This window comes from Triticum urartu, chromosome 7 (assembly GCF_003073215.2).
Source record: "Triticum urartu cultivar G1812 chromosome 7, Tu2.1, whole genome shotgun sequence".
Classification (NCBI taxonomy): Eukaryota; Viridiplantae; Streptophyta; class Magnoliopsida; order Poales; family Poaceae; genus Triticum; species Triticum urartu.
The window spans coordinates 702,587,914-702,608,465 of NC_053028.1; the positions used below are offsets into that span (position 1 = coordinate 702,587,914).

General features: G+C 42.7%; 2 protein-coding genes across 2 annotated transcripts; one reads left to right on the forward strand and one right to left on the reverse strand.

Moving 5' to 3' along the window:
* The first annotated feature begins 236 nt into the window (after positions 1-236).
* On the forward strand, positions 237-3,141 carry LOC125525647 (putative receptor protein kinase ZmPK1). Its single transcript, XM_048690650.1, has one exon. It carries the CDS (start codon positions 304-306, stop codon positions 2,728-2,730), a length of 2,427 nt encoding a protein of 808 aa, XP_048546607.1. The 5' UTR covers positions 237-303; the 3' UTR covers positions 2,731-3,141.
* Positions 3,142-13,700: 10,559 nt separating this feature from the next.
* Positions 13,701-15,943, reverse strand: LOC125522223 (GDSL esterase/lipase At4g28780-like). The gene is made up of 3 exons (XM_048687309.1): positions 15,593-15,943; positions 15,362-15,492; positions 13,701-14,535 (listed from the first exon to the last, which is right to left on the reverse strand). Exons 1-3 carry the CDS (start codon positions 15,840-15,842, stop codon positions 13,825-13,827), a joined length of 1,092 nt encoding a protein of 363 aa, XP_048543266.1. The 5' UTR covers positions 15,843-15,943; the 3' UTR covers positions 13,701-13,824.
* Positions 15,944-20,552: the final 4,609 nt, after the last annotated feature.

Consider the following 20,552-nt stretch of genomic DNA (forward strand, 5'->3'; position numbering starts at 1 on the left):
AAGCCAGGAAATGAAGAGGAAACTAGGCGGAGAGTGGTGCAACAGGACTCGCCTATGCCCGCCCTCACCGACACAATCAAGAATGCCAGCACAAGGGACGGCAAGTCTCCCGGTTCAGACTGGAATGGACCCGTTCGTCCACACGCCAATCTAGTAATCCGTCTCATGGTCCATGAGCAGTCAGGCATGCTCGCGAAGACAGAAGAAGCTGGCACAGCACAGATGCAAAGGCAACACTCCTATAATAGCCTCCGTTTGTGATCATTCTAGAGATGAGAGATCAACTCCAGTGCCTCAGCAAACATGGATACACGCTCTACCCCTCTCCTCCTACTAAATTTGCTGCATCTGTTTCCGCACATCTCAGCTCGCGACTTCCTCTCGCCGGGCTCCTCTCTCTCCGTAGAGGATAGCTCCGACGTGCTCCGCTCGCCGGATGGTACTTTCACCTGCGGCTTCAACCACATTTCCCAAACTGCCTCCGTCTTCTCCATATGGTACTCCAACACGGCCGAAAAGACGGTCGTCTGGAGCGCGAACCATCTCCACCCAGTGTACTCCCGGGGATCCCGAGTCACGCTAGATGCAGATGGCCGACTGGCCGTAGAAGACCACGATGGCCGGCCCGTCTGGGTGAACAATGTGACGTCTTCTTCAAATGCAAAGCAAGCTCAGTTGTTGGACACTGGGAACCTCGTCGTCAAGGGCCAAGGTGATATCATTCTTTGGCAAAGCTTCCATTCTCCTACCGACACATTGCTGCCCCATCAGAACATTACTAGTGCTGCAAAGTTGGTATCTGCTAGTAGGCTACTTGTCCCTGGGCGCTACAGCTTCCATTTTGATGATGAACATATACTCACACTGTTTGACGATGAGAAGGATATCTCTTTTAAATATTGGCCAGATCCTAGTAATGATATATGGACAAAGAACAGGCGTGCGTTTAATACCACCACAATTGGGGTACTTGATAGCTCAGGGTATTTTCTTGGAAGTGACAAATTAAATTTTAAGGCTGTTGACTGGGGTTATGGGGTTTCGCGGAGATTAACATTGGATTATGATGGGAACCTTAGATTATACAGTCTAAATAAGACAGATGGAAGATGGTTTGTCACATGGATGGCATATCCTCAGACCTGCTCGGTACGTGGTCTTTGTGGCATTAATGGAATATGTGTGTACACACCCAAGCCTGCTTGTGCATGTGCCCCTGGACATGAGGTCATCGACCCAAGTGACCGGAGCCAAGGTTGCAGGCCAACATTCAATCTTAGTTGTGATGGGCAGGAGATATTTTTGAAGCTACCCACCACTGACTTCCACGGTAATGATCTAAGTGAGCATGTTAGAGTTTCACGTTATGAGTGCAAGAAGATATGCTTGAAGGACTGCAATTGCAAAGGTTTTGCATACTGGCAAGGAACCGGGCGTTGCTATCCAAAGTGGTCCCTTGTTGGGGGTGTAACCGGGTCGGCTGTTAGTGGTGGTTCTATCTATCTCAAGATTCCTAAGACACTACAGGTCAGAGAGTCATCAATTCCTCACTCGCAACCTTTTGGTCCTAGATATGTTCCTAATTGTAGTGCAAAGAGCGAAAACTTCACTCCAAATTTTGGGGATCAACTTAAGAGCAGTCAAAGTGAATCACACTCACAATACTTGTACTTGTCATATGGATTCTTGTTGGCTATATTTTGTGTGGAGGTAATATTTTTGGCACTAGGGTGCTGGATTTTGTTCAGAATGGAGGGCAAGCAGTTAATAGGAGTATGGCCAGCTGAGGTTGGCTATGAAATGGTAACCAACCATTTCCGCGGATACACTTACAAGGAGTTGCAGACAGCAACTCAAAAGTTCAAGGATCGGATTGGATGTGGAGCATCTGGTCTTGTATACAAGGGGGTCTTAAAAGACAAGAGGGTTGTAGCGGTGAAAAGGTTGGCAGACATAAACCAAGGGGAAGAAGAATTCCAACATGAACTGAGTGTGATTGGAAGGATTTACCATATGAACCTAGTAAGGGTTTGGGGATTTTGTTCTGATGGTCCACACAGAATATTGGTTTTAGAGTACGTTGAGAATGGTTCTTTGGATAAAACCCTATTTAGTAGTGAAAGGTTACTTGGGTGGAGTGAAAGGTTTAAGATTGCTCTAGGGGTGGCAAGAGGATTGGCATATCTTCATCATGAGTGCTTGGAGTGGGTTATCCACTGTGACATCAAGCCTGAGAACATATTGTTGGATGATAACTTGGAGCCAAAGATCAGTGACTTCGGCCTTGCAAAACTTGTGAACAGAAGTGGATCCAAGAAAAATGTATCAAGGATTCATGGAACTAGAGGTTATATAGCTCCCGAGTGGGTTTCTAGCCAGCCAATTACAGCAAAGGTTGATGTATATAGCTTCGGAGTGGTTCTCCTAGAACTACTCATGGGTGCTCGTGTTTCAGACTGGGCGTCAAATGCCGGCGAGGAAGTTGAAATGGTCCTTGGAAGGGTTGTTAGGATGCTTATAGAGAATTTGATGCTGGAAGGCAACCAACACTTATGGCTTGCTGACTTCATTGACATAAGGTTGAATGGCCAGTTCCATAACCTGCAAGCAAGAACGATAGTCAAGTTGGCTGTCTCATGCCTAGAGGAAGACAGTAGAGAAAGGCCCACCATGGAAAATGTTGTGCAGATGCTTTTGTCGGTTGATGAAGCTAGTGGCGTAATGCAGTAGTATGCTACAAACAAAAAGGGGTTTGACGCTTTACACAACATGTCATGTATGGTTATTTTTGGATCGAAAACAAGATACCGGGATGTGTATCATGCATTATTATCGTTGTCATTGTCATCATAGTCATATACTTAGCAAGTTTCACTTTTCTTTTGGTTCGTGTCTAAACTTGTTTATTACACCGGGTGGAGTCGTGTTGGGTGTGCCTTGGAATTCTTGAATGAATTGAACACTGAGTCGGTTTGTAAGGAAGTTATATAATGCAATGAAAAGTCGCTAGAAAAAGCTGTGGAGTTGGAGCAGCAGCAAATCCATCAATTGATTCTTCCATTTGTTGCAGAGAGAGATGTGTTGATCGGTTGCAGAAAAAGAGACCAACTTCACGTACGCGAGTCCTAGCGTGTACTCCTCTGCAATGAGCTATATGACAGTACTGAATTTCGATTTCACATTTTGACCACACCGTCAGATATGTAGTGTTCAAGTACTAATATTTGTGTGAAAGTTATGCTAGTAACTAATTAGTAGGTTTCTCTATCACTATTAGTGAGTTAAGGTCTTCAATTAGCACTACTGATAGTAATCAACCCATTACCAAACTCAGCTATATATATACAAAAATCATGTGTATTCGTTGTTTCAAATTTCACTAAGTCCTTTGGATCCATACAAAAATTCCAAATCATGTAGGGTCTCCATTGAGAGAGAACGACCCCTCTGGAGTACTATCGCTACTGCTCCTACCCATTAGATATTTGGTGGGCATTTCGCAGTGTGATTCTGTGTTATCCACTATCAACCATATTTATTGGTGCTATAGTATCACATGGTGGCGCTTCTTTTTTCTAAGTGATGGTTGGGTGCTGGGGTTTGATATGTTTTTATTAGGCCGGTTTCTACTGGTTGATTCCAAAATCATTCGCCCGATCAAAATAAAAAAAACAAATTCAAAGTTGAATACCTCAATTGAATTGAAGAGCTTCAGAATTAGGGAACATACCGAATAAAAATAATTAGATGAGAGGGCTCCTTGAGAAATTGTTGACCCAGTCAAAGTCGGATGACCTGATTCTAAATTGAAGACCTCAATTAATTGTGAGATCTTGGAAATTAGGAAGCATAGTGTATAGTATTAAATAACTGAATGAGCGAGCTTTGAGAAATTTTAGACTCGGTCAAAATTACTAGGGAGCATAGTGTATAGTATAAAATAATTAAATGAGAGAGCTTTAAGAAATTCTTGACTCGGTCAATATCGGATGATCCAAATTAATTTGGAGACCTCAATTGACTGCAAGGCCTTACAAATTAGGGAGCATAGTGTTATAGAAGACTATAATGAGTGGATGCACTTTGGTGCACCTTTGGTGTCGTTGGGTTTCTTAAAAAAATTACTCACTCTGTTTCAAAATATAAGGTGTATTTTTTTGAAAACTCAAACTTTTTAATTTTGATCAAATTTGTGGAGAAATATATCAAAATCCATAATATCAAAAAAGTATGATTAGATTCATCACAAAATGAATTTTCATATTTTTTTTGTTTAATATTGTGGATGTCGATATTTTTTGCTTTGAACTTGGTCAAGTTATACCCCTTACATTCTGGAACTGGTGGATATTTAGTTTGGCGGGTAGGGAAGATGACGGAGTGTGTTTTACTTTTTTTATAATGCGGTGATTTGATGGGCCTTTTGAGGTGTTGTTCTGTGCTATCTACTAAAGAACGTATATTTATGTAGGGAAATTTCGGTGGCGGTGGCTACGTGTAGTATATCGGTGCTACAATATCACACAATGGCGTTTTTTTAGGTGATGGGTTGGTGCGCGGGATTGATATGTTTTTTATAGGCCGGTTGCTGCTGATTGATTAAAAAAATCGTTGTCCCTGTCAAAATCGTAAACCATATTCAAAATTCAATACTTAAATCGAATAAAAAAGCTTCAAAATTAGGGGGCATTGAGAATTAAAAGAATTGAATGGAAGAGGTCCTTGAGAAATTGCTGGCCCAATAAAAACCGGGTGACCCAATTCTAAATTGAAGACCTCAATTAGTTGTCAGGTCTTAAAAATTAGGAAGCATGTTGTATGGTATAAAAGAATTGAATGAAAGAGGTTTGGGACATTGTTGACCCGGTCAAAATCTGGTGACCCAATTCCAATTGCAGACCTCAATTGAATGTGGGCTATTTAAAACTAGGGAGCATAGTGTGATAGTGGATAGGGTTGGGCGCACTTTTCTATGCCATTGGTGTTGTTGGGTTTCTTTAAAAAAATACTCTCATTGTTTTAAAATATAAGGTGTATTACTTTTTTCAAAATTCAAACATTTCAAGTTTTATCAAATATATATATATATATCAAGTTTTATCAAATATCAAAATTCAAAATACCAAATCGGTATGATTAGATTCATCACAAAATGAATTTCCATACTTTTTTGTCTAATATTGTGGATGTCAATATTTTTTGCTCTAAACTTGGTCAAAGTTAAAAAAAATGACTTTCTAGAAAACTAATACACTTATATTTTGGAACTAATGGAATATTTAGTTTGGCGGGTGGGGAAGATGATGGAGTGTGTTTTATTTATATTTATAATGCGGTTATTTGATGGGCCTTTTGTGGTGTAGTTCTGTGTTATCCGCTAACCAACAAATAATTATGTGGAGAAATTTCTGCGTCGATGGCTACATGTACTATATTGGTACTACAATATCACATGGTGACGTTCCCTTTCTCTATGTGGTGGGAGGGTGCACGGGATTCTTATGTTTTTATAGGCCGAACGCTGTTGATTGATTTGAAAAATCATTGACCTGACCAAATTATAAACCAAATCCAAAATTGAATACCTTAATTGAATGAAAGCTTCAGAATGAGAACATACAAAATTAAAAGAATTAAATGGGAGAGCTATTGAGAAATTATTGACCCGATCAAAATCAGGATGACCCAATTCTAAATTTTAGGCCTCAATTAATTGTGAAGCATTTAAGATTAGGAAGCATAGTGTATAGTTTAAAAGAATTGAATGGAATAGCTTTGATAAATTGTTGACCCGGTTGAAATCGGGTTACAAAATCCTAGTTGGAGACCTCAATTGAATTTTGGCTCTTCAAACCTAGATAGTATAGTGCTAGAGAGCATAGTGTTATAGAAGATTCCTACAACTATTTCTCATGTAATTAATTATTACCTTTAAAATTTTAATTCCTATACAACTATTTCCCTAGTTACTAATTATTATATCACTTTAGCTTCAGGGGAAATCTTTCCATACCGCTTCATAATAAAGGGCGGGATGTTTTTTTTTCAAAAAGTATGTTGCCCCCGCTGAGAGAGATATGCGGAGTGTGTACGCATCGCACTGGGTCGTCCCATTTTACATATTTTTTTCCTCTTCTGTAAAAAGATCAAAACATGAGTGGCCGTCGAGAATTCGAACCGGGAACTTGTAATAAAACCACAATAACCAACTGAAGTACTTTCATGTTATGTCCGGTTATCTTCTTTTTACCTCTTCAAATATAACACAAACCAATGCGAGCCTATTCTTTTTTTGTTCGCTTCTTCTTCTATTTTTTTCTCTTTCTTTTTCATTTTCATTTTATTTTTTTTAAATTTCGTGAACTATTTTTAAATTATGAACGTTTCATAAATCTCTGAACTTTTCAGATTCGTGAACATTTTTTTAAATTCGTGAACTTTGTTTTCAATTCTGTGAACTTTTTTCTAAATTCGTAAAAAAAAAATCAAATCCACGGAAGCTTTTGAACTATTATGAATTATTCCTAAGTCTGTGAATATTTTTTTTCAAATTCGTGAAGATTGTTTCCAAAATTTTGATTTTTTTTCAAATTCATGAACGCTTGGCTGGCCCAACAGGCTCGCAACGGGAGCCATGCGGTCGCCTAGTTGGGCCGGGGCCTAAACTTGTTTATTCTATTTTTTATTTTTCTTTTCTATTTTTGTTTAGTTATTTTTCTCATTTTGGAACTTTATTATTATTTATAAACCTATTCAAAAATTGTAACGGTTTTGGAATACCAAAAAATGTTCACGTTTTCAAATATTGTTTACTACTTTAATAAATGTTCTAGAATTTCAATACATGTGCTTGCTTTCAAACTTTTTGTTCACAATATTATGATTTTTTCTTATTTTCAAACAAGTTCATAAATTTTTGAAAAAGTACATGTTTTGCAATTTGTGTTCAACATAAATTGTTAGGAAATTTTTAACAATTTCTGAAAAATTGTAAAATTTCCAGACATAATTTGAAATTTGGACCTATTTGAAGGATGTTGGGAAATAATGTGCTCTCAGACTGGGCCTTCTGATCAATTCGAACACCCTCCATTGAACATAGTGTTCTTGGGACATTCATGAAATGACCTCACTTTTTGCCAGCACGTGGACATGCTCATCGTAGGCATCCATGCCAAATTTGAAGAATATTGAAAATTATAATTTAAGTAGGTACTTAAAGATGTTATTTTAATTTTTCTTGGTTTCCGCATGCAACAATGGACCAGCCCAGTCAGGCGGACTCCTATGAAAAGAGTATTTATTCTTAACGTTCCTGTCAAATTCCTGATTTGTTTTTCAAATTGATGAACTTTTTCCAATTTCGTGATTTTTTTTGTCAATTCATGAACTATTTTTCAAATCGATGAACTTTTTTCAATTTGGCAAACTTTTTTCATCCTTGGAGCTAGGGGTGGGTATAAAAATCGACAAATGGAAAACCGGACTGATACTGAAACAAAAAAACAATTTTTTTGTGTTGGTGTTGAAAAATTTCTGCCATATGTAGTGACCAGCGCGCATGCAGCATGGACATCAATTTGATGGGCCAAGATGATCACTTGCATGCAAGGTATAAACTTGTTTTGGACCATTTGTTGCAGCCTGCATGTACGCAACATGTTCTTCCATACGTGGTTTTTGTCCCACCTCGTGTGGTCATGCAGAAGGAGGCAGGAACGTTGGCTGGATAATAAGGCGTCCTAGTTACACGGTTGTCAGCTTTTAAAATTAAAAATATGATCAGAGATTAAAGAAAAGTTCACAGATTTAAAAAAGCTCATCGATTTGAAAAAAAAGTACAGGAATGTGAGAAAATAGTTCGCGGAATTGAAAAAAGTTCATCGATTAGAAAAAAATTAATGAATTTGATAAAAGTTTGTAAAATTTAAAAACATTCATCGATTTGGAAAAAAGTTCATATATTCACAAAATAAGTCCACCGATGTGAAAGAAGTTCACAAATTTAAGCAAATGTAAAAGAAAATAAAAAATAAGAAGAAATAAAGAAAAAATAAAAAGAATAAAACCAAAAAAATACCAAACAAAACAAAAAAAAGGAAGAAACCAAACTGAGAAGATGCACAAGTGACATTGGCGACCTTTTTTATCATCAAATCCTCACACACACACACTCTCTCCCTCCCTCTTCCTCACTCTCTCTTCCCCTGTCCCTCTCTCTCTCTCTAACACACACACATATCCATCTTATTGGGTACGGGACCATAATCCATCTATTTCACACGCACACATGCTAGTGCATAACAATATGGATTATGTGTATTATATTTGCCACCACAACTGAGGCAATTAATTTCATATAAATCGGCCAGCCACAACTCCAAGAATACGCGGAGGAGGTGGCCCGGGTCGGCGTCGGCGCCGTTCGGCACGGGCCACAGGCCCGCTTCCAAGCGCGTCTGCGCGCCGGCCACCCATGTCGGGTCCTTCAAGTGCCGCTTCCACCGCACCAACTCCCAGGGCCACGGCCAGGGAAGCCGCCCTTCTTCACCCCCTTCACCGGTCGTGGCCAACGCGGTGCAGCGGCACACGGCCTTGCCATCTCGTCCTCCGGCACCGTCATGACCCAGTGACGCAGCCCAAGCATCGGCCTCGAGAATTAAGAACGCTCGACAACGGAGAGGGAAGGGAAGATCATATACATGTCATAAGAAAGGGAGTTTATTTACTGCTCCCTCGATGTATTATTTCCTTTGTTTGGAGATTGATTACCATCCGTGAGTTAAGGTAAGGTTAATGTGATTGAGCGATTTTTCTGAAAATCAATTATTTGTTTTCTAATTAATGTGATTGAGTGATTTATGGTAAGATTAATTAATTTAGATTTGATCTTTAGAGATTGTTCGTGATTGATTCTACATTACTAAATAACTTGCGCCAGTATGGAAATTTCTGATCTGTTCAGATTTCTTTCGTTCTGTGAGAGGGTGACGCGAAAATAAACCGATGAAGTGGGGGGAGGGGACGAAAAAAATCTACGAAAAAAACCAATGAAGATGGGAGGAGGTACCAAAAAAAACCATGGGAGGTGGGACGAAAAAAAAACCTGGAAGCGAGACTACCAACTGCTCCATTAGGAGTAGAGACTAAATAACTTGCGCCAGTATGAAAAGTTCTGATCTGTTCAGATTTCTTTCTTTCTGTGAGAGGGTGACGCAAAAATAAACCGATGAAGTGGGGAGAGGGGCAAAAAAACATCTATGAAAAAATCCAGTGAAGGTGGGAGGAGGTATCAAAAAAACCATGGGAGGTGGGACGAAAAAAACTGAAAGCGAGACTATCAACTGCTCCATTAGAAGTAGAGACACCTATATTTTGAAGGTTAGAAAAAGAATAAGAAAATTCAATGGGCCAGGCCCTGGAGGGAGAAGGGTAGTAAAACTGAGGCAAATTAAACGAGGCTACAAATTTAATTTCACATTTTTCTTTAATTTCCTTTTACCCAAGATTCTTTATTGCCTTAGTAAGGAAGTACTTTGCATTAAAATATTTTCAAACTTCCTCCTCCATAGATTTCGATGTGGTGCAAAGGGAGAACCCTAAAATTGGAATTTATTTTCTTTATTGAAAATAGAAATAATGATAACGCTCCATGCTTATAAATGTTTTTCACATATTTAATCAGTATTCAATGTGTACTAAAAAATGTTCATCACTTACTGAAAAATGTCCATCAGATATTTATAAAATATTCATAACATGTTTGAAAAATATTTGTCGGATAGTTTTTGGAAAAACCTCCTTGGGTGCTAAAAAATATAGAAAGAAAGATACTGATAGAAAATGGAAATAAAAGAAAAATAAAGAGCTGGAAAAAGCTAGCAGAAAATCAGAATGAAAAAAAGGAAAGGTTCATTGTGGTGGAACCATCCCACCAATGTTCAGTGCTAAACTTGACATTAGTGTTTGCATTTTTTTTATTTGTTTCTAGCTTTCTAGCATTGTTTGTTCAGTGGAAGAAAACGTTTCTATCAACTAGAAAACGCCTATTAGTTACTAGATAAGTTACTCCCACTATGACCGACCTAAGTGTTGTGGTCGGGGTCTGGTGGGCTAGGCCGTATTGTTGTATTTTTTTCTGCCCCATGTTCCCGTGGAGGATGAACTCCGTTCGTGTCTTGCCGGTATTTAAATCGATGTGACCTTGAGTCAGCCTATTCCAGAGGCAGGTTGCCTCTTTGTTCATACATTCTTGTGAATAACTCCATGGATAGTTCTTCTCTTGTTGATTTGAAGAAGTGGTGATACGGTTTCCCGGGAGTTATTTGCATAAAACCACCACATTTAGGGCATCGTTTGCAGAAAACAGTGAGCTCACTAATTTTTTGCAAAAAACACCGCACATTCAATAAACTTTTTGTAAAAAGCACCGATCGAGTGATTTAGGTCGTTTAATCACTTTCTAAGGGGCTGGATTGTCGGGAACTGACTTGGCAAAACATTTACATATACATCCATAGATTTTAAAAGTAAAAGCAATTGACCCCCTCCTCCCTCCCTCGCGGACAGCAGCGGGTGGGCAGCGCAAGCTCAACTGCTGCTCGTAGCCTTGAAGACCGGCGATGCCATGGCCCTGCCGTGGCCGCGCCTCGGCCATCTGCATGGGACACCCAAGCCGCTTGATGCCAAGGAGTGTGGTGCCGGCCGTGGCCCTGCCGTCCGCCGAAATCAGCGCTAGCAGTGTGATCTTGGCTGCTTGAGACCTTGAAGGCTGGCGGCGCCTCCAGTCGTCGACCAACGTCGGGGAGGTGTTGTGCCGGGGCGTCGCCATGGAGGAGGTCGGAGCTCAAGCTCCATTCCTGCATCGCACGACCAGATGCAGATGCATCGTGCCCCAAGACGCCGTCACTGCTCACCAAGACGCTACCGCCGGCCTGATCTACAGAACCCCAGCCATGCGGACGCGGAGGCATCGTGCGCCAGGACGCCGTCGCCGGCCTGATCTGCAGCGTTTCAGCGACTAGGTCTTCGCCACCAGCGCCTCCGTTTCATCTGCAGCGGCCGCCCCCAAAGCTCTAGCCTCCGCAGCTCGGGCACCCTGGCGGCGTTGGCCACATCCTCTTCGGCCATGACCACGGCACCACGGACGAGGTATACTCGGTCAACTCCTGCCATTTGCATTTATTTTTATTTTTGATCTAAGGGGGTGTATGTAAATGTTTTGCCAAGTCGGCTCATGATAATCTGGCCCCATTTGTCAGAAAGTGATTAAACGACCTAAATCACTCTATCAGTGTTTTTTGCAAAAAGTTTACTGAATGTGAGGTGTTTTATATAAAAAATTAGTGACCTCGTGGTTTTGACAAACGATGCCCCAATGTGCTTGTTTTATGCAATTAACTCGTTTCCCGGTTATTGCAGAGTTACAAGCCCGTGAAAAATACGAGGAAGACAAACATAGTGGCTCATGAGATAGCAAGCTTTTGCTTTAGTGTGAACTCTTACGTCGTGTTAGCGGGAGGTGTGCCATCCTGCGTGAGACTTAGTGTTGACTCTGGTTGCATAAACATAAGATCATCTCTACCCGATCCCTATAAGAAAATAGACAATAGAGGAGTAAAATTTTGGTTTTGCTCATCTAACCGGCACCTTTTTTTAGAACGAAGGCTCGCGGAGAGCCCGACTTTGAATTAACAAAGCCATCAACCGGCCAGGAGTTGCAACAAACAACCAAATTACAGCGGTCAGAACAATACAATGGGGAACACTGGACTGAAACACTGACTACAACCTCCACAAGCAGCTAATGAAAAGGAAATTAAGATTACAGCTTGCAAAGGCCGAGGACTCCACACTAGGATCATATATAGTAGAGCAGAGCAGCAGAGTAGGACATAGCCGACCTTCGAAGATGGCCATGCTCCAGGAACACCTAGAGAAGAAGGGGAACAACATCTTCCATCTCTATCACTGAAGAGGGACCCTACCCCCTCGCCATGGCTCGTAGGCGCCGCACCGTCGGGATTTCGAGAAGCTCACCCTAGAGCTAGAAGAATGCCGCCCTCACATCGAAAGGTAGACATAGTGCGGCCACTTCGATTTGGGATATCCCTAGCCGGCCGCTCCGCCACGGTCCATGCCTAACTAGGTGGAGATAAGCTTCGTGGAATCGGACAATGAAGAGGAGGCAGCTCAATCCCTCACCTGCAACGCCTCCCGACCGCATCCCGCCTCCCTAACGGCGCCTCCAGCAAGGTCACGATGCCTAAGGCGCCGCCGCTGCCAAATCCGAGAGGATATAAGGTTTTCATCCGGGCAGGGTGGGTCGGGGTGGAAAGCAGGGGACCTCGGCTGCACCCCCATGGAGGAAAGCAATGCCCTTGGGCGTTGCCGCTGCCGGACCGGCCGGACCGGCCAAGGTTTCCCCCGGTCCCCTAGCTGGCCACCAACACCCACCAACGCCGGGGCCAGAGAGCAAATCACTAGCCACCGCCGACGGCGAGAGAGAGATAGCAGGGAGAGGGATTTCGAACCTCCAGATCTAACGAAGAAACTTTGCACCGCGGTCGGATTCCACCAACCACCCGCCGCCCGCACGGCCAGGCACGCTGGCCAGCACCCCTGTGAACGCCGTCCACCGCCCGACGGCGCCGCCTCTCCAGTTGGGGCCGCCGCCCCAGAACTACAGGTCTCCGCGAGGGGATGGAGTGCCGAGATCCCCGCCGTCACCTTCACCGGCGCCCACGCGGGCTTCCCGGCGACCGTCTCCGGTAGCGGCGAGGGGATGAAGGGAGTGGAGGGGGGTGGCGGCGGCCGCAGAACCCTAGTCGCCCCCGAGTCGCCCAGAGGGGCGACGCGAGGGCCGGGAGGGGGGGGGGGAGAGAGAAGTCCGGTGGATATACTCTTGTGCCAGTCTCCTCTAACCGGCACCTAGCCAATCTCCTAAATCGGTTAGAGGAGTAAAACTTTTACTACTCCATCTAGAAGGCACCTATTTTTACCCCACCGCTACTCGCCCGAGTATAAGTTTTCTTCACGTGAACACCCACTTGTAGCCGGCCGCGACTCACGTGAATCCCTCTTGTCAACGAGCGCGACCTCGCCGCTTTCAGTGTGTGGCCGGCAGAAGCTGAGATTCCTCACGCTGGGTTGCGGTATGGCAGTGGTGGCCAGGGCACGTCAGGGCGACCAACTGTGCTGGCCGCACTGGCAGCCGTGAAGGAGACGAGCAGGGCGACGGCTAGCCGAAGACCCAAGCCGATGCCCTCGCACGGAGGTCGGGCGCAAGGAGGCCGACCCGTGGGTGCTCCGCCCGGGCGATCGCGTGACGTCGACTTCGTGTCGTATGCCAGGTTCGTGACGGTAGACGCGACGGCTGGGCATGCACTGTTCTACTACCACCCCGAGGTCATCGGCAGCAACGACAACAAGCCCAAGCCACTCCTCCTGTGGCTGAATGGAGGCCCCTGGTGCTTGTCGCTGGGGTACGGCGCCATGGAGGAGGTCAGCCCGTTCCGCATCATACGACAAGATGCTCTACCGCCGCTTCGTCAGCCACTTCGCGCCTCAGCTCGCCCACGCAATCCTTCATCTTGTCCACTCCGCTAACTTTAGAAGATCGGCTAGAAACGACTAAAACTTAGTTGCGTAAAACTACCCCACTAAGATTTACTCAGCCATTTACTCCTCTATTTTTTAGGGATCGACTAGAAATGCTCTTTGTTGGCAATATATGGAGTTTTCAAAAAGAAATACAATATACAAAATCACTCAAACCGAAGAGAATCAATCATGTCTCGTACTAATTTTCAAGGAATCAATCAATCATCTCTGATGGGCTAGCTCCTTGAAGCTGATGGGTGTGGTGATCTGTGTCGGCCCGTCCACGAAGAGCGCCTGCGCACCCAGCTCAGCGGCCCGCTGGCTGGGGTGCACGTTGTCAAAGAAAGCGTACACATCGCGGTCGCTGCACACTGTCGCGTTCCTCATGCACTCACCCTCCGCGCCCAGCCTACCGCTCCCGCAGCATGCGCTATCGGCGTTCACGAACCCGGCCGCTTGTGGGTTGTCGAAGTTGGCCGGCGTGCCGGCGAAGGAGTCGGCGAGGGAGTATGTGAGGCCTGGGAGCCTCGTTGGGCTGAGGGCTGCAGCGAGGCCAGACTTGAACGCCGCGGCGAGCCCGACAGTGAGGCGGTTCATGCCATCGTTGCAGGCACCCGTCGCGTTCAACAGGCGCACCCGCGGCACACACCCCACTGGGCCAGGGCTGATGATCCCCAATTTTCTCGCGCCCATCCCATACAGTTCGGTGATGGCGGCGGAGTAGTTCGAGACGAGGGTGGCATAGAGTGCGGCAACATCGGCTTGGGACTTTGGTCTGCTCTGGAAGAGGTCGTTGCTGCCGAAGCCCAGGAGGAAGAAGGAGCTGGCGAGGAGCTTGGAGACTTTATGTCTGCCCCACGCGGCCTCCATCTCGGCCTTGGTCGACGCGAAGTAGCTCACCTGCTTTGACAGCGGGATGTTCTTTCCCGCGTTCTGCATGCAAAACACGTAAATACGGTTAGTAGGTTGAGCTAGTTATTAGAGTTCCAACAACCGTGTGGTTAATTAGTAACGATATATTTTCTCCATTTTAAAACGCAAGAAGGACATATTATTTGGTTTTGTTAAAACAAAGATTTGACCAATACGTTTACTTCTCTATATAACATGCAACTCTTGTGACATGAAGTTACAGCCGTTTAATTTACATATTAAATTTGAATTAGAAACCACAGGGATCCCTTCACAACAACACTTGCAGTTAATTTGAATTAGAAGTGGAGAAGATTAATTACTATTGGTGTGCTTTGATCATTACTGTTGTTGTTGTTTTTCATTTGCGATCAGATTACTGTTGTGAGCATGTGATGATTACGTAACTACTAGTACAGGACAACTTGATTATTAAATTATTACCAGTACGAGACAACTTGATTATTATTAGATTATGTGATCAATCGCATTGGTTCCTGGTTCCACGTTCCAGCTTCCTCCCTTGAACATTGGTGTCACCGCCAAGTTAACTGGACAGATCCACCGACGGAGAGCGTGCACTTTCGGGAATTTAGATTTTTGTTTTGTGAAAGTGAATTTAGAAATTAGTTACTGCTAATATCACTTTAAAATGTTTATATTGGCAACTTTGGAAAAGCTTTTCCCTGCTACCAAAACATGGTATTACAACTATACTATACTCCTACAAACAAATCTTCTGGAACAAATCGATGCCAACCGTACACGAAATGGTGAAAGGCTAGCTGATCTAGCACCTATAGAACTCACCAAGCATATGTAATGTAAATAAATTGAAGTGACTTACAGTGGAGTCGAGGATACCGGCTCCCGCGGAAGCGTAGCTCACCCCTCTCGTCAGAGCGCTTGGGATGAGATAGTTGCGAGATTTCAGCACCAGGTAAGCTAGAGGGCTCCTCTCGAACCCCAAATGCCTCGCTGCATCCATCCATCCATCAAGTCAACACATGAACTCATGGTAAATATTATTCCCGCATGGTTCTGAGCACATGATGATGTATATATGATTGGTACGTACCGACGAAATCAGCGATGTTGTAGCCGTTGCTGAACCTCCCGGTGGCCCTTGCGCCGCCGGGGAAGTCAATGCCGTAGAAGGGCTCGTTCGCCCTGGGCACGTCCTTCCCCGGCAGGTGGTTGTTGTTGCCCACGTCCAGGGTCGAGTCCCCCAGCACGAACATCGCCGGCACCACCGGCCGCTGCGCCGCGCTAGCACCAACGGCGCCGACGATCACGAGGCCCACGAGCACGACGACGAGACCCTTCATAGCTTATCTAGGGATCGAGCTAGCCAGAAGCTAACCTTGTGTATAGTACAGTACAGTACAGTACAGGTGTGTGTAATTGGCCGTCTACTAATGGTGATTAAGGTGATGGCAAGGGGCAGGTACTTATAAGCCCAATTAGTACGGTTTGATCGATCGATATGATCAGATCAACTAGCTACCTAGCTAGTCAACGAAAGTGCGATGGTCGGAGTATATGCTAATAAAATATACACACATGTGAAAGTGATGGACGCGTCCCTCCGAAAAGTAGTGCATGCTGGATCGATCCATCAAAATGAGACAACAACTGCCCCTGGAGATAACTACACTTTAATTAGTTAGTTAATTAGCATGTTATGCTTACCGTATCTTCCGTCGAGATCTTCTTGTCAACTCTCTGCTCGACCTCTACTCTCTAGAGATAACCACACGTTCTTGTATTTTTTAGTTTTGTATCAGATGACAGGTCGATTCTATACATTCTTAAGACGTTACAGCGCAACTACACGCCGTCAGGTGTATATAGTACAACATGATTGTAGAGCTAGCAAGTAGCAGCCGAGAGCTCGAACTATAGAAAAACAAGGATAATCTAGAGCTGGATCGATCGGCGTGGAGTATATTTGTAACAAGTTTAAACAATTTGTTAGTCTATATGTCCACATCTCCATCTTACCTTGCTCTCCTTGCTTTATGCATGGGGTAAAAGAACAATGCAGTACGTGGCTTATTGGCCGTGGGCATCCTAGAGTGGTCGAGTGCCTGTTCATTATGTTTGTATCTCCTTGATGCTTGTGTTGAGCCAATAAATCTGTCATTTGTCGGAAAAGTAGATGGATCATGAGTACTAATTAGTGGGTTAGTGCATCGCTGAGCACTACAACTCATAAGCACTACTTCGATATGGATAATTAAGTTGGTAAAAGATAAGTAATAAAATGTGATACTGCCACGATTATTTTCGGTGGCAATTTAATCCCATGATTCATGTTTAGGTATTCCATTAGCGATTGAGCAGCTAGTAACTACCCCGTTTCATACTCCACATGTGCACGTTGGATGTTGCCACGCGGTTTGATTTTGTCAACTGGCCTCATTCGTCTGCACTTATCACGTGGAGAGCAAGTGAAAGCCATGCACGCCGACAACTCGAAAGCTTAACGACTATTTACAAGTTTTGACTGCTAATAATTTCATAATGATATTCATCGATCTGCTTGCCTGCGTACTTTTGTAGTGATTTATTTATCCTGTAGTGCACCGACCATTGACGTGCGAACTTAATTTTGCACTCGTCTGGTGTGCAAAGCAAGGGAAAGTGACGATGCGCGCTGGTCCTTTTTATGGAGTTATTTTGTTTTCAAGACAAATACCATCTGTTCTTTATGTTTTAACTTGGATTTTATTCTTGCTTTTAGTTCTACAAACATGCAACGGCTGATACTGAAACTAAATGCTATGCCCAGACTCGATTTTTCTTCATGGTCGTTTGTCAAAGAAATATTTATCTCAGAGCGACGACGCATATGGAAGTGACCGGTATTCCGAAGAAAAGTTTCTTTCTTGTGGGTTAAACAAAAAAAGGAAAGAAAAATCAGGATCGGCAACAAAGTTTGGACTTGTCGTGTACTGCAATTCACTACTAGGAAAATGGCTATAGATGGAAATGACACTAATGGCGCACCAGACATGTGGTGCGCCATTAGTATATACTAATGGCGCACCATGTGTTGGTGCGCCATTAGTGTCCAAATACCATGGCGCACCACATCCACGGTGCGCCATTAGTAACAATTTTTTTTCATTTTTTTTAAAACTTTTAATGGCGCACCGTGGGAGCGGTGCGCCATTACTAGTTAAACTAGTAATGACGCACCACATCCACGGTGCGCCACTAGTAAATTATTTCAAAAAAATTTCCCAAAATTTGTTTATTTATTTTTTCAAAACTAGTAATGGCGCACCAGTGGACAGTGCGCCATTACTAGTTAAAACTAGTAATGTGCGCCATTACTAAGTTTTTTTTAAAAAAAAATTCAGAATTTGTTTTATTGTTTTTTCAAAACTAGTAATGGCACACCGTGGGTGTGGTGCGCCACCCCCACGGTGCGCCATTACTAACTTGGCCCAAAACGTATCGAATGCACCCCCACACCCCCGGACCGCCTTTTCAATTTTAAAAAAATAAAAGAAAATGATGGAAATGTTCAAAAAATAAAAGAAAATAAGTTTCCCATGTGATATGTGGTCTAGTTGTTGGAAAAAATTACAAATATGAATTTCGACTTTATTTGCAAAATCTCTCTAAAATTTGTAAAATGGGCATAACTTTTGCATACGAACTCGGATTAAAAAGTTTTTTATATGAAAAATCATCTACTCGAAAAGTTATATCCAAATTCAGGGGAAACCCCGTTAAACATTTTCAAAATCCCCAAAAACCTAACAGAAAAAAAAGTTACGGGGCTTTTAAGATCCGGAGGGAAAAAAATTCAAAAAATTTCAAACTTACTAGTGGCGCACCGTATGCTAGGTGCGCCACTAGTAACAGAAAAAAAATTGGTTTCGTAAAAAAAATTGAATTATTTTTCAAAATATGATACGTAATATGACCGGGAAGTTTGAAATATTTTTTCAAAATTTCATCATACTCATGAACATGAACAAAGTCCTAGACATCAGCAAGGTTTAATAGGATTGATATGATAGATATATCAACAAGTGCCTGTGAAGTGAGGTGGTGCTGGGGTTGGATAGTACTATGAAGTTAAGCGTGCTTGGGCTAGAGTAGTGTGAGGATCGTGACCTTTTGGGAAGTTTGACCACAGAGTGCAATTTGACCTAAAATTAAGCATATTGACTCGAGATTAAGCCATAGTAACCTGAGATTAAGCCATAGTAACCTGAGATTAAGAAAAAAATAAAAAAATGATTTTTAAAAAAAAAATTGAAAAAAATTTATTATTAATAGCGCACTTCTATGCGTCATTACTAAGTCAGATAGTAATGGCGCACCTCTAGGCATACTAATGGCGCACTACTGGTGCGCCATTAGTATCTGGTATACTAATGGCGCACCAATGGTACGCCATTAGTAAAAAAATACTAGTGACGTGATACTAATGGCGCACCAGTAATGCACCATTAATACGTAAAACTGGTGCGCCATTAGTAGGCCTTTTCCTAGTAGTGATTGCTGCTTAAATATCTATAGTATAGTAGAGTACGGGCATGTCTGACATCTAATCGGTCATCTACTAACACAATTATGCCATGGTGCAGGTATATTTATATATACCTATAGGCAAGCATCTCTCTAAGCAACTTACATTGTAGGATTACCTATAGTATTATAAGCCTATCAAGTGTGCGTGACTGATTGATCGATATATGATCAGATCAACGGGGTAGCCAATCAGGAAAGTAGCAAGTCTAGGGTCTCCTGTAAATACAATATATATATATATATATATATATATATATATATATATATATATATATATATATATATATATATATATATATATATATGCATGGATCTGAAGTCCTTTACACCTTTTAAAGTGAGAGCGATTGGTGCCTCCGAAGGAAAAGTCGCTCATGCTCAATCAATCCATCAAAACCAACCGACCACTAACCCTCGACCACTTCACTTTATTTAGTTAGCATGTTAACTATTACATATGTCTTCATTCAATCGAGTGCTAGGCTTACCTGCCGTTAACCTCCTTGTCAACTCTAGATTGTGGAGATTGATGACCACGTCCCTCTATTTATCTTATTTCATTTTTGAGGTGACAGATCGACTATATATATTCTTAGGATGTTACACTCAACTAACCAAACACAGCCATGTCTATATAGTACATGTCGATCGATATGGCCTGTTCCAGTGGCAGCCTCCAACTTTGAGGCGTATTACAGGTTTTAAAATTTTGGTAATCTCCTTGCTTTATGTGTGCTTTTTAACAATGCAGTAGGTGGCTCATGACTCATGAGTAGTATTGCTAAATAGTGGGGTAGTGAGGCGTTGAACTTTTTTTTGCAGGGAAGTGCATTCTTGAACTTGTGAAACAATATTGAATAAGTACCTCGTAAGCACATTATATTTTCTTTTCTTTTGCTTCGGAGAAAGGGGCCTAAAAATACAACATTACTTTTTGGTATGGATACGTTGACACTCCTTGTGTGTCACGTGTTCTGATACCATGGAGTAAAAGATAAGTAAAATTGAATATTGCGGAATTATATTTGCTGATAATTCCACCCCGTGCATGATTCATGTAGAGATTGAGGAACTTGTGCGGGTTGCATGTCACCACACAGTTTAATTTTGTGACTGCTGGCGTGTGCATATTTACAGTGTAGAGAGTAAGTGAAAAGGCTAGCTAGCTATAGGAGCACATGATCCAACTGTATAAAATGAAACAAGTCTTGCGGTAGTTGAGTACAACGAAAACTGTTCATCAAAAGTAATCAAGTGGTAGAAAAATAGGAGGTACCAAATTGTTTTACGAAAAGTACCAAATAGCCAGGTGAGGCAGATATAAAAAAAGTTTTCAGTAGCAGCCTCCTCCTTTTGAGGCATATGTACGCAAGCACATAGACGTAGGTCTGAGCTCGAACGAAGAGATTGGAGGAGATATGTTCATGTACAAATACAAATTATATATTTTTGTTTCCTGTCGAGATATATATCTGTGTTGATCT